Source organism: Sinohyriopsis cumingii, unplaced genomic scaffold (assembly GCF_028554795.1).
Source record: "Sinohyriopsis cumingii isolate HCF-2022 unplaced genomic scaffold, ASM2855479v2 utg002441l, whole genome shotgun sequence".
Lineage (NCBI taxonomy): Eukaryota > Metazoa > Mollusca > Bivalvia > Unionida > Unionidae > Sinohyriopsis > Sinohyriopsis cumingii.
In genome coordinates this window covers 206559-222332 of record NW_028316212.1, presented here as the reverse complement: position 1 = coordinate 222332, position 15774 = coordinate 206559, and the positions used below count along the sequence as shown (strand labels likewise).

The following is a 15774-nucleotide window of genomic DNA, read 5'->3' as shown; positions in this document are numbered from 1 at the left end:
ACACTGCAACCATTTCCAAAGTTACAATTTAATTCAACAATTGCAAAATCTAGAATATCATATAAATAAATACACTAGTTAACCACGAAGTAACTAAATAGCGAATTACAATATTAATTCTGACGAGCGAGCAATCGACATAATCATAGCTCATTTCTCAAGTACGCATGTAAATTAAACAATACAAAGGTAATTCTACGTACTAACGATTCTAGGAAGTAAATATACATACTGCACGTAATTAAAATTACAATGCCGTAACATTCTGCAAAAATCGAGCAAATAACCCACTGACCTTTACGAAGCTTTCTGTCCTTGAATGTACCAAGGGTTTTTCCCGCCAAATCACGAGTGGCTCCCGGAGTTATTGCTACAACTTGTCAGCAGGATGTGTCACGATGACTAATTCGTTCCCAGCCCAAATGACTGTTAAATTCTGGTTCGAATTGATGGCTTTACCCTTCCTCAGTTCCGATTGGATATCAATTCTACCCCAGTCGGTCCAGTTTAACAGACGACCCTCAGGCTATCTGTCAATGCGGGAGATTTACAACAGCATCGAGGGTCCTTTGTTCTTAGAACAAAGCTTCCAACGTCTATATGTTAGTTTTGACACCTAATGGTGTGTGCTCTTGTACAACACGAATCGCTACGATAGAAGCAGGGTCTACCTACACATGGCGCCAACCCATTCATTTGTTCCTGACTTACGTAATCGCGGGTAGGCAAACGTGACAAACCGTCAGAAAATCGTCAAACACCAATAAGCAAACGTAAATGAGTCTTTCGAAAATCCATGATATCTATAATATCATCTAATGTCGTTTCCTACGGAACAAAACGATCGCTATGATTCGAGAAGCCATACAGCTTTACACTGACAAATCAGCACAAAAGCTGGAATCGTTCAATACATCATCCAAAGACAGGTGGTCAACTCGGCATGATACGTTTCAAAATTACATTTACGACTCTTATACAACCTATTCTGGAATATAATAATGTGGTCTCGGACACCTGCACATTGCTCGAGCAAAGATAGACTCAAGTAAGTACAAGATGAGGCAGCCAGAATTGTGACTAGTGCCACGCATCTAGCATCAACTGAAGCGCTACACCAAAATATGTGATGAAAAAGTCTTAAATTCAGATGACGAAAAAAGAAACATACACTTTCGTAAAATGAAAATTTTATCAAACTATCCGTGCCTCAAATTTGGGATTCCACCAGTAGTTGGAGAAATTAATTACAATGAGCTTCACAATGTAAACACTTTCCCAACGGTACAGGTTACAGCAATCTTTATTACAATTCATCTCTTCCTTCGACCATTCGAAAACGGAAAACATTATGTATTGGCCCAATTAAAAACTTCAAAAGCACATTAAATACTCGCGATAATTATGTTCCCAGACAGACACTTGTGCTAGAATACAAGGAAAATAACATTTATTGTGCCCCAATTTCAACAAATGGCAGTTCACTTAATCAACATACATTTTGAAAGAATATAATCGAATAACCTCTTTTCAGATGTTGATCTGTAGACAATAAGCAACACGTATTTTTATTGGGTTTATTACCAGGATAAACGCACCAAAACTGCTTCAGTCCCTCCCACCACAAGCAAATTTAACTTTAAACACATTTTGTTTGGTAATACAACGCCTCTGTATGAAGGAAAACTACGTATTTTCGATGCCGTTCATAAATGTAATGACAAGTTATAAAAAATTAATTAGCGCGCATGCACTTTCACGGGTCACGAAAATCTGCAAGCGTCAATTTCGACTATATTTCCTAACAAATTCGCCTTCGCCTCCGCCATGATTCGCTCTAGAAGGAAGCTCTATTTCGATCTCTCTCTTTTGATCCGTTTATTTATATACTTATTTCTGTCTTTGTGTCCCTACACTTTCCTTTCGCCATATTTTGTCAAATTTCGATACAATGTCTGATACATTTTCAATTGAGAAATGCTATTTTAAAAGTCCTTCTTTTATTTATCCTCGTCTTTCACACATTTCCTGGTTGTTCGTTCTCCTCTTTTATATACCTTGGCTAAAAGTTAATGTTTAAATAAGCGAAATGTCACTTTGACTAAGAAATAAGTTAGTTTTTTATCATCAAAACTTTATAACGCCCTCAAAATATTTATATTGATATTGACATACATTGTAATGTTTGTATCGTAGAAGCAAAATAATATTATAAGTAACTGGATTTATATTTAATCATTCTTTTATAGTTTACAGCTCTTATAATCTCCAGTTGCAAATGTATCAAATAATGTATGCTTGAAGTAAGTATAGAAACATCTATAGGATAAGTTATGCTACAAAATTTGTATGTTTGTAATAAGGCAACATGACATTCATATACAATATTGGCGTTATCTTGTACAATTTCGCAACATTTCTTGAACAGTTTAAAACAATATTCATGATTACATACTTATCTCTAATTTTGTCATAATGATAATTAATTCAAAACAAGCTACGTAATAAACCGTTTCAAATTTAACATGTTTTTCATGAATTATATCTCTGTTGTGGCAAATCTTTGGAGATTGACTTCATTATATTTACGAGACCTAGGGGTTGGCCTGTAAATATAGCATGATACAAATATGTTTAATTGCTACATTAATTAACTGATGTATTGCATCGTCTACTGTTTGATCCAACTTGTCATCAGGATTAATGATGCTTTGTTAACGTTATCGTCACTGAATATAATATGTAAAACATCATCATTTCTAGCACCTTACAATGCCTGGTGCTTGCGATTTAAATATCAATCATTTATTATTCTTTTGAATGTGGTTTGGATCCAAACTAGATCTGACGACACTTTTGTCCCATCCGTAACTATAAACAAACACAAGTATTTCCTAATGTTGAAAACAATTGGTGCACTTTATTTAAACTCGTGAATTTCTTGTGACACCTCTCTTAAACTAGGCACAATACTGGTTTTGAAATTTTTCATATTGTGCACAAATTTTTAGTTCCAAAAGGTATACAAAATTGCATTTGCGGCCATCAATTTTGTTCTGGTCGTTGAGTGCTAGTTACGTCTTACTTTAAGAACAAACTTGAATCAAGTATTGAAAACTATGCAAAAAGAGAAGGGAAAACAAAAAATGGTATAACAGCCTTAAACATTAATTAGGCAATATATGAATGCATACAAATATGTCATCAGTGGAATATATACAATTAAACTGCCTTGAATAAATAATTGAGTTATCTCTAACAATATGCACTCAGTAACTTAATTAGCACGAATTGGATTTCGAGTGTAAAGAAAACATTTTCAAAGCTCTTGCTATGCATTTAGTTTTAATATTTCTCAAATGAATTACTTCAAGAAATCTTGCTGACGCAAACATTATGGCCAACATTATGTGAGAACATCTACAGTATATAGAACCATCACGTTTAATTTTAGGTTAATAAAATGATTAAAGATCTTTTGGTAATCTGTTTGACTCCTAAATGATAAACTGAGAAGGTTCATGGGGTACGAATATCTTGCAATATGACCACGGAATGATAAATTAATACATCAAAGACAACTCGTCACCAGCGGGTACCTAAGGTGGACTCCATTTCCTCACCTCACAATGATTCCATTTTTTACAAGGTAACGAGCTGGGACTTTTGTGGCTTCAGTTTCATTAATAGGAATTTGACACAAACAGGAGATCCCATGATGCTGTTCGTATTTTACAAGAAGTGATTATGTTTTGTCACCCTGTTTAGAATATACATATTGAGTAGTCAAACGAGGATCACTGATCAATACCTTTTGCGTGATCACTACCGGGAACAAAATTGATATCATGAAGAGACTGAACAATAAATGTGTCAGCTAAAGGATTAATTTTGTATCAAAATCCATTGTCTAGAGCTCTTTTGCCATCACTCCGGTAATTGCACAATCAGGAAACAACTCATGGATTTAACTATCAATAGCATAAATTTTTATTTATCCAAATAAGAGTTGTCAGATACTAATATACTGACCATGATCTAGGGTACTGCCAAATAATGAACGAATACCTTTTATATTTAAAGAAGTCACTGCTCTAACCGTTAAAAGTCCTGAACCTGATTGCAAATTAACACAATGGAGAGTAACATTACCAAAATCTCACTATTCTTCCTGAATAGGAACACTTTCATTAGATGAATTCTTCTCCGACACATCAAAGTACCCGATAATAAAAGACTTTGAGAAACGTGTGTGTTTCGTAATATAGATACACATTCTGACAGGTATGGTTGATAGGTCTCCGAAATATAATCATACTAGGTTTTTAGCTCAACTAATGTATTTTATAAATAGAAGACCGTGTCCTTGACCTCTTTGAAATAATGCCATTTAGAATAGCTCTATCTTTGTTATGTTGCTTATCTTTGAACCTGTATCAATCAGAAAGGATGTGTCTTTTCTTTTCACAACAGGTGCAATAAGGAAGAGATAAGGATTTCACATCAATTTTATCAGATGTTTTGATTTTTAAAAACAATTGCCGGATTCAAAACTGAAATTACCCGTGAGATATGTTTTACCAAAATAATTTGCGAGTTAAAAAATATACCAGCTTTACGGACAACATTTTCAAACGTTTCCTCTTTTTAATAATCAAAATAGGAGTTGGCATCCCTATGGATGCAATTCTTAAATTCGTTAATTCATATGAGATGTCTTAACTAATCGTAATCTGGATCTGACCTTTTAGGCTACGCCGCACCCATCAAATAGTTATTATTTTTCCTCTGCAAAGTGTTGGTCCAATTTGTTTTGCAATTACTAAACTTTTGGGATTTGCCTCAGGTACTAGCTCATAACCCTTCCAGATATAATCCTTAGCTACATCATAGTCAGCACTGTTTTACTGTCACTGGAGTATACACTTCACGAACTTTGCCAATAAGTATACTTTGTATAATAAAGCTCATTGCTCTCTTCAACATTTCAAGCTTTCAGCAATTTCCTCAAAGTGAATAACCTATGTATCTACTTTTTCCTGAAAAGAGAATACTAACCGCATATTTCTAGTAACAGTATATCTTGATAGTATGTGTGTAAAGCTGGAAAGGGTGTGTCTTTCGCGTGCCATTTCTAAATTTTTAATATAAAGTGCACTTCACTTTCGTGTATCTGCATCTGCATTTCCCTTTCCTCTATTTGTCCTCTCTCCATCTGTCTGACTATTCTCCTCTATTTTCCTCTCTCGCTTCTCTATATCTACCTATCCATCTATTTACGTATGCATCCGCATCTGCCTCTCTTCTTCTCCTCTCTAAATTTACATTTACATTATGTGCCTCTGAAGCTTTCATAATTCTAATTTCATTTGTTTTCAGAAATTAAATTCTTTCAATGTCCTATCAAAACCATATATAAGATTACGAATCAAACCAAAAACACTATTATTATATGCTCATTTTTTCCCCGTTTACTTTACATTGTCAGAATCGTTCAGTATTCACCGATACTGAACGCGCGAGACAATACACATATATCATTCACGTAAATAAACGAACTACTTTCTATTGTAAACAAACAATGCGTCTTTTGATAACTGCAATTGAAAGACTTCATATTTTTCCCACATTACGATTTCAAACATTCAATGACAGAAACAGAAACACATTTGCAGACGTAAACACGCTTCTCCCGCGCCACTTCAATCCGATGTATTTCATGTATAATTTGCACAGATGAATCCAGTCCAAAATTACAAACTTTCGTCGAATCCCAACAAAAATACCAAAATATATTCATTCTAGATCACATGCAACAGTTGTTGCAATGCGCATTCATTCACAATATGACTGCAAATTTCAATTTTAACTAGACACGCCATTTTCTTTCGAAAGTTATGTCGAGCGAGCGACTAAGTTCAAATTTATCTGGGCGGAGTTATGTGCGCATTAATAATGATACCATTGTATAATGACAAATCTGCGCTTGTATATTTATTTTGGAATACGGCATTCATTCATTTACGTTGTTTCTTGTAGTGTATTTTGTTTATATAATTAAACCTTAGGTAGAATAAAAAAATGAGCATATAATAAAAAGGTTACTGCATTTGTATGGGAAAATATGAACTCGTTTTGTCGGAAGGATATACTGCACTCACAAGTTCGTGCAGTATTCCATCCCAAAACTCGTTCATATTTTCCCATACAAATGCCGTAACCTATAATTATCCAAAATTTCCTTTCCCACCAACGACTGAATCAAAATATTTTTCTTTTGCTTTGTTAAATACTATTCAGAAAGATCGTTATCTCTGGCATGCTCAAGTAACTTACTCCCTAATCTAGGTAGGATTTGGAACAAAATTCTGGAGATATGATAATATTGTAAACGCTTGGTGGTTTCCCTAAATTTCTCAAATGTGTGAAATTAAAATCTTTACATGGTGCATTAAATATTCTAACACAACGTCAATTTAAATTTTAAAGATAATTTATGATATCTGTAAATGTTTCAACCAAATTAAGATTCCGGACGAGAAGCCAATTTCTGTTTTGACTCTACGGGTTTAATTGTGTAACAGAAATAAACTGTGCGCAAAAATTTAAGTGAAATCAACAAGCATCGTATTTCTTACTAATACAAAATGAAACTTTAAGAAACACTTATAATATAGCGAATTATATTTCTTTTAAAATCCTAAATAACATCTCATAAGTAAAAAATATAGAAAGTTCTGAATGAATTCCAATATCATTGATTCTCCTGACAGTAGATTGATGCAATCCAGAATGTTTTTGATAGTTTACAATAATCCAACGTAGTGTCCATTCATTCAAAAGATGAACATTGGAACAATTCCAGTGAACTCGTTTGATAAATATTCCTAGCGAATTATATCTGAACACAAGTGCAAATTCTGATAAAAATCGATTCTCACAGACTGACCTAAAGGAGGAATGAACTATTTACTTATCAAAATCTCTATTTATAAACATTGTGACTTAACCGTTATGTGAATCATTCCAACGCTAATTCGAATTTAGTTGTAATCAAGAATGGGCCTAGAATGTGGGAATTCAAATGTTATGTAAACATTCGATTAACAGCTACTTATCATGGAGAAAAGTTAGCTGTGTAAATATTATGTGTCCACTGTCTAAAGTACAACTTACAATTGGGGATAAAGTAACACAATTGAAGACAAATAACAATTCATTGAAACGCAATAAAATCCGATGGATGCATGTATAGGTGGAGTTCAAGGATATTACATGAGTATGAAACGCAAATATGTATTAAAATATTCTTAAAAAAGAGAGCAATAACGCTAGTTGATATTTATGGTCTTAATATTATAGGAGGAGTTTCAGGTCATTGCACACCTATAACCGAACGTACGTATCACAGTATCTTTAAATAATGATAGAAGGAAAACAGTCGATATCATACTATTGTTACGTGTTCTTAATTTTTCACAGTATAGTTTTAATGAACACAGCACATATATCAAACTGAATATAAGTTTAATATCCTGTGCGTTCAGTATTACTACTATTACATGTTGAAATGAAGATGATGATCTCTGTAGTAAAATCAGCTGGCAATACCATTAGCAATAATATGATAATTCTGACAATACTAATATATTACAATGATCATTTTGTTAAGGGTACAATAGTAGAATATTGTTTCAGATCAGAAATATAATTAAATCCATGTTATTTTTTATGTATATACGTGTTTTCATGCAAGTGTTCATGCTATTATTTTGTGTACACTTGTACTGATATTTGTATCAATTTATTTATACAGCCAACACTAACTCCAGATACAGAGGTATTTTGGTGATTGGAGACATGATAATGGTGGCAGACTATCATTCGTGCAATGTCCGGTTACATCATCTCCAGAATGGAATCTTACTGGATACACACAGACTGGAGACAGACCCTCGTGGCATCTCTCTCACTAATGATAAGGAAATTTGTGTGATTTTACACAACGGTCAGATAGTAATCTTGTCATTACATTGTACAGGTAACACAGGTACCATAACACCGGTCAGAAAATTACGTGTACAGGGAGGATTGGATTACTTTGATGGAATTATGAAATTCAAGGATAATGTTGTTGTATGTGGTTTACACAAGAACACCTTCAATTTGTGTATTGTTTCACTTAAAGATGGACATCTTGTTGACACAATTCACGGGATCGGTAATGGCTGCGCGGGTTATTGGTGTTATTTGGCCACGAAAGGCAACATGATCTATATATCATGTCGATCTCGTTACCCGCATAATAATGGTGTATATGGATATGATACTGAGAGTCCTAGAGAACGGACACTTATATACAAACATAAAGAACTACAGGCTCCAGGTGGTATAGCTGTGGATACAAAAGGATTTATATTTGTGTGTAACAATATCTGTATTCATATTCTTTCTGATAAATTTGAACTCGTGTCTATATACCAACAAGGAATGTCACGTCAAGCGGAGAGTATATTCTGTGACCAACAAAGTGGACTTCTGTATGTAACAAGCTCTAAGAAGCTTGTCATTACTACATTGAAACCAGCGTATGATGGTAATCTATATTCCTATTTTGTTAGACAAAACGTTTTACATGACATCACACATAAAGTACAAACTTCATTTCTTTACATTTCTTAAGGATTTCAATTTCAATTTCACATTTTTAGAAGAAAAAAATTCAAGATCACGGTTTCTTCATGCGTATGCGGCTTAATTGATCTTAAGAATGCCTATAATATGACTTGATTAATAATTTAATATTGATTTAGTTTTACCGAAGAATGTTTTTAAATTGAGATAGACTTTTGGAAGAAATCATTACCTGTGCAGGACAATATACGTTTACCACTAGGCGGAGGTTTTTATTGTTTCGTCATAACACAGCATTTAATCAGGTTTACACTGGTGGACTCCCATTGATTAACTTTTATTGCAAATGTCCGCGTGCCTTAGTATTGATAACATTATTTCATGAGCGCGTTTCGAATTGAAAAGATAAAATGACATATATAGCTACAAATAGTCAACACCACACGCCCTACATGCCCTGAACTTAAGCCATGTTCATACTGCAGACGATCGTTTCAGAAGGTGCGCAATAACGCATCAGAGATTGCGAAGTATATGTTTGTTATGTATATTTAATTTCATAGTGTGTGCTTGACATTTGCCCGTGATTGAGGATAGAGTTTTTGCTTACCTATCTTTTGTCAATTTTTTAAAGATATTTACTTTTTTGTTAAAATTCATGATATGGGGTTTTTCCCAGGAAATTCTATTGTCTACGTTTGTTTTTTTTTTTCCTGATGATGTCTACTTGAATTGATGATGAAGACTTAACTTTGTTTACGAATTAGATGGATTTTGTATTTGAAGCGACCCACATTCTGGGCATTGTATTATATCATAGGTCAGGTGAAAGTCTATATATGATGGACTAGGTGAAAAATATTTAGTCGAGTTTTCAGGTCAATCTGTGGAACCATTTACTGATGTGTTCAGATCTCATTTGAGATTAATTATTTATTTAAATTTTATTCATTGACATTACCAAGTGCTAATGGAATTTTTGGACTTAACCACATCTTTTGGATTTTTGAGGACTCATTCAAAGACATCCAGGATTCCATCATTGCGATTCATCAAAAGTCTTTTTAAATCAGCACATTCAAGATAATTGGTATATCAGCAGATTCAAAACTAACATAATTCATTCTGAACATTTTACAATTTTGGAGATGTGATATGACCGTTAGGATTTTTTGGGATTTATTCCACAATGCTGTAAGTGTCGTATAAATTTTCGCTTTGTAACTTAGAGAAATTAATTGTTTTTTTTGGCTTTTTTCATGATGATATTTCAAAGTCATACTTGCATTTGTGTACTCAACTTTATATTTCTTGATTGCAATCTTGCACATAATATGGTAATATGAAACGATCAATATAATAAAGTTGCAGTGAGGAAAACCATAACATTCATTTTACATATTTAATCAGTCTGATCAAACTAAATAATGAATGAAATAGTATGTAGAAGAGAGAGAGATAAAAAGCTAAACAAACGTGGCTTTGTACTTCTTGAAAATGGCCATGGTGTCATCCAATTTGTGTTGGATGTCCGTCCCGGAAGCATTTGTGTCTTGCAGTATTTATTGCAATAAATTGTCCAGGAGCGATATAACATATGTCATTAATAATATCAATTTCAATATGATTGCTTATTCAGGCTGGGAAGGTAGCTCATAACAGAAATAACCTTTGATGGAAATACTACATTTCAGATTAGTCAAAACAATACAGGAAGTATGATATTATATATAAAATAAGCAGCAGAAGGCAAACTTTGAATTATACCCCTGAATTAAATATGAAAATGCATGTGAAAAGTTTGTTACATTACGGTTTTCTGAGCTTGGCAGAGTTACATGTGCCTGACTTCACTTTATAATTTCAGTGTGAATTAAAGTAGACAACGAGGAATTATTTCTATTCAAGGTGGTTCTTGACGGCTGTGTATACTATTTAGAAGGTGTCAGTCGTTCTCTAAGTGTGCGGTAACCAGAGTGTGCCTCCCTCGTACCTTGCTTGGCGTAATTGCTTTAGATTACTTCTATTGAGGGGACTGTTGTAGTAGGAACCACAGTTCACTCAAAAGTGTGTTCATCCTTGTGTAATATGTTTATTTTCACCTCATCTGTATAAGCCATCTCAAGCCGGCGTGCGAAGCAGTGAATACACGGTAAAGCTGGTTGGACGTCTCTCAGTTAGCTAAACTGCCAGCATTTTATTATATCATTACACTTGTTCCGTAACTTTTAAATGCGATTGCTGTATTGGCCAATGCAACTGTGATCATTTGCAGGGTCCTTTTAGCATTTGCATTCTCTATACTGTCTCTACATTGTCATATGCCAGTCAACCAACATATAACCAGTTTTTCCTGGCGAAGGTTTACCTATGCAATTACAGCCTCCTGTATTGAAATGTCTGTGCATCGATCGGACGCCACTTAAAATTTTTTCTTAATTCCCTCGTTTCACAAATTTCTTTCTTTCACTTTCAGCCATATAGGGAGCATATATCACAACCTGTTTTTCTTTCCTTTAATCCCTTTTCTCACAAAAGGTTAAGACTTCCACACAATGTCAGCAAAGAGTTTTCGGTTCTTTATAAATGTATGTGCATTTCTATGCAAATTAATGAAGCGGTCAAACACATTCTGACTTAAAATTCCAAGATGTTAGCAACGGTTGACAGTTTTGGAAATTTCTGAATAAAATCCTCTTTTCCCAGTTTTTGGTTTGTGTTGCTTACAAGTTTTACGTGCAATTACTTTTCAGTCATAAAATTCGAGTAGACTGTAACTGGATTGTCTTGGGCTAACCCTGTAGAGCAATTGCACCGCATCAGGCTGTGTCCCCTTGTCACATTTCGGCCATTCCCTGTCTTTTGTCCATGCTCGCTAAAATGCTCGTTTCCGCTTTTCCATATCATACAAATTAATTCTCCTTTTGATGTAATTTTCATTCGTTTGCATTTTCCATTGGTTGAACAACTTCTAGGAAATTGTCTTGAAAAGAGGGAATAAAGAGTCCCGTTTTTAAATCCAATATGTTTTATCTCTCGAGGGGGCAATTGAATATCGAAGATTTACAGAATTGCCTTCGCAAAAATTCGAACTAGAGAACTTGGAACGCGAAACAAAGATCCACGTTTTGAAATACTATACTCCGAGTCCTATTCTTCGAACATTCTAGGGAAAAATGAATATGATGATTTATGCAATTATCTTGGAGAGAACACGGACATCGTTTGCGCATAAAGAATGTTATAAACATCACACTGCCTGTTGACAACTGAAACTTGCTACTAATCACACCATTCACAGTATAGAAGTTTCTTGTCCGACAGGTTATTTAATAGCCTCGGGCTTGCAGACTACCGTGAATGTCCACCTCTGCCCATGGGTCCACCATTGCTCAACTTGTGCGATGCGCTGATAGTGATTTTTGTATTTAGACAATATCATCAACATTCAATACAGATGATAGCAAGGAAAGAGTCGAGATTAAAATTAATGTAGTAATTCATCCAGAAGATAAACAATAAACACATGCCATTTTTAATGTCAATAAACATAACTATGCCTATATTTTTGAAAACATTGATCAAAATGAACAATTGAGAGGGAAGGGAATAAGTGAGACGTTATATAATGATAATCATGTTCGTAAGTCTATCATGTTGTTCCTAATGCATCGAAAAGTGTGGAAAGAATCACACGCTCTCTTCCTATGCCAATGGCCACATCAGTCATTACGGCTAGTGTTTAATGGATCCTTTTGGTCATGCCGTTTGGTTACTCTTACCAGAAGAGTTGTTTTTAAATCCTATGTTCAGTAGCTGACATTTTCAGCACAGGGTCTGCACACCTCCCTTGTTCTAACGAGTGTCGATATAAATTGATTTTATCTCCTCTCTTATTCGTTGTTAATTTTGTGTTATTTCAAATGTGTTCTTCTTTTCATTTTTTTGGAGACTTTATTCTCAAAGGAATTGTTTATTTTCTAGTGTTAGTGTGCACCTTCAGCGTCAGTCTCATAAAATAATATTAAAATAACATTTTAAGGATATTTACCGACCTTTTCTTTTGAATAACTCTCCTCATTTGCAATCGAGTCAAACGTTTGTGTTTCAAGTACATTCGTGTTTGTTACACTGATCTTCAACCCAGTTTTCTCAGCTCAGTATTTTAGGTTTTCAGTTTTACCTCTTTGTATCTGGTGCTCAACAGCTATAGATAATCTGCAAACTCCTCGGTCTCCAGTACCTTGTTGTCTATATACTGTAGTCCTGATGGTATTACTGGTATGCTTTTCCAATATCCGTCAATCAATAATCGGAACAAAAGAGCATATATGATACATCCATATTTGACCCAGGTAGCAACATTGAATCAGTCTGTGGTCATCACTAATCAAAATGTAGAGAGACTTATTGATTTTTGGCAGATGTCAGGATTTATCATGCATTACACATAGTGCATAGGCTCAAGTATTTTTAAAAGTAATAGCTTTATTTGATAACACATTTATTACCCATTTAAAACATCAGAACCAGCAAAAAAGAAATGAGTGAAGAAAACAATTGTTAGACGGAATCTAGTTTGATAACAGGAATATGAGACAACTAAATTTACAATGAACCATCCGTATAGACCACTCGGCCCCGAGTGGCCGAGTGGTCTAAAGCGCTCTTCGTTACGGATCACTGCCATCTCACCTCTGTCTGCGGCGGTTCGAGTCAAAGATTCAGCCAATGTGGGCATGTGAGAAAGCTTGCCAGTAGCTTCTCGTGGGTCGGTGGTTCTTTCCGGGGTTTTCCGGGTTCTTCCTCCACCATTAATACTGGCCGCCATGTATAGCCTATCGTGCTGAAAAATGGCGTTAAACCCCACAACAACAACAACCGTATAGACGAACGTATATTATATGCAGATAAAACTAAGTAGCTAAGTAGTAATAAGATTATATATTTACTTGCACGAGGAGGACGAAATTATCCCTACAAATCCAATAACAAATATAATCCTTAAAAACTAACTTTGAAATTATTTCCAACACATATATTCAAGCAAATATTGGATCCATATTCAATCCATATATTTAAGGCCAAAAACTGACTCCAAGTGTCAGTTCCACTATTTCCTTTTGATTTATGAATTATTGTTTTCGGCTGTCATATGCTTTAGTAACCATCTATATCTGACTTAAGCAATGAATGCGTTCTATAATTTCCAAATGAATTTTGCTTATAGGAAGCTAGTTATATAAGGAAAAGCAAGACTGATTATATTCAACATTGATCGGCCACTGCTTAGCATTGTAAAACCGTTATAGCTTTTCAAAAGTAAGCATACAATCTTTATAACGATGAGAGACTTTCCAACGAAGCCCTAATATGTGGAAAATATTCATACTGTACCAGTGATTGCGAGAACAACAGAATGATGAAAATGCAGAATTTATTTGCTAGTTCGATGTTTTGTCAAGAAACATTCGATGTTTTTCTTTCTCTTTTTTTTACTAGCCTGAGAGGAAAATAATTTAGAAAATAGCTGGTACTGATCTGGATTCGTATGGCTAAACTCAATGTATACATTTACAATGAACCAACTAACCAGCATTTTATTGCAGGTTAATGAAACTGTATTAACACTATACATCACATCAAACAATAGGTCATTGTAATTGTACTGTTATTGTTCATCTTAGCATTTATCGCAGTAACATTCAGCATATTTATTTTGCTATGAAAGTTTGATTTAATATATATGGGAAAGTAACATGAATAGTATCACATCGACGTTGTCCTGCTCCGAGACTTTCACATTACACAAACATATTTTAATATAATGTTAATTCAATGTCAATGACCTGATGGTTTATCTAAACGTAAATTGTTTTTGTTTTCTTGTAGGACATCATCATGCTTCAGAAGATGTAGTCAGAGAAGGCAGTAAGCAACCTCTCATTGAGGAGAGACCTAAACAGATAGGACTTGAAATTGTAAGCGCTCCATATCTGATTCATGTATCACATGTAGGTGATCAACCTCGGTATCAGCATTTGCTAACATGATATATATCATACTAGACAACGTATGATATGTTATATTAGTAATGTACATGTAATGCACTTCAGAAATTTTCAATTGTAAATCAGGGTTTATGCTGGATCTAAAATGTCGGTGCGAAGGGGATTTCTCATCATGAACATATTCGTGAACGTCCAGAAAATATTATTTCTACTCCTACCATATAAATTATATACAAATATAGGGTTTTCACATATATATTTGTTATGATACTTAGTTACACAAATAAAAAGGTACCAATCGTACATACAATATAGTTGCATGATAGCTGTTTTAAAACCCGAGTTGCCTTTATTTCCCCTGAATGGATCGTTATAGTGACATGGATTTTTAATCAGTTGACTTCTTGTGGCATAAGAATGGTCCTATATGAAAATGGTGCCAAAGTGACAGACAGTATGTGCACAGAAGCATCTAAGTTTGACATTTTTTCTCGCTGAAAATGTTTTCAGCGCTCAGTAAAGCAACATTCTCTTCAAGGGACTCTTGATATGATTCTAACAGTTGCATATACTAATGAAATTGTCAGTTGCGCTTCATTTTTAAATGAAATAGTCGATCAACAATCCTTTTATGAAGACCAAAGTCTTCGGTCAGCTCAGATAGTCAAAACTAAACTGCTGATAATTGTTCAGTCTTTGTGGCCATGATAGTACAAGAGGCTTTCATGTGCCATTAGCGTCACTCTCCTACATAGAAAAAGTGCCAACAAAACATCTACTATTGCCACCATTGCAGCCACTATGCACATCTTGTTATCGTTATGTTTCCAAAAACAGACCGTTCTACAAACATTCGATTTAAACCAGTAAACTTCTAATGTTCATGTGTTGGTCTGAAATGATGCTTTGTTGGTTTTAAATGAAAACGACGCCAATCGGATAGCCAGTATGTCTATTCTGTTAACCCCATGGTAACGCTTAAGCTGCATAAAAAGGTGGACAAAATGTATCATATAGTGATTTAGTGATTTAACGCTGGAAATATCCATTGTGCACTTTAGGGCATGAGACTAAGAAAGTTGTTGTTCCAACAGTTCAGTTTCCTTGATCTTTAAGTTGTTTTTGGTGT

The 15774-nt window shown here is 34.4% G+C and overlaps 1 protein-coding gene across 2 annotated transcripts in view; it reads left to right on the top strand.

The window, feature by feature from the left end:
• LOC149770732 (uncharacterized) overlaps window positions 1–15774 on the top strand; it is a 113415-nt gene that overhangs the window by 56629 nt on the left and 41012 nt on the right. For both annotated transcript variants that reach the window (XM_089949187.1, XM_089949186.1), the window contains exons 4-5: window positions 7817–8596; window positions 14527–14615. In XM_089949187.1, the coding sequence (XP_089805313.1) occupies window positions 7817–8596; window positions 14527–14615 (869 nt within the window). The remainder of the gene's footprint in view (window positions 1–7816; window positions 8597–14526; window positions 14616–15774) is intronic.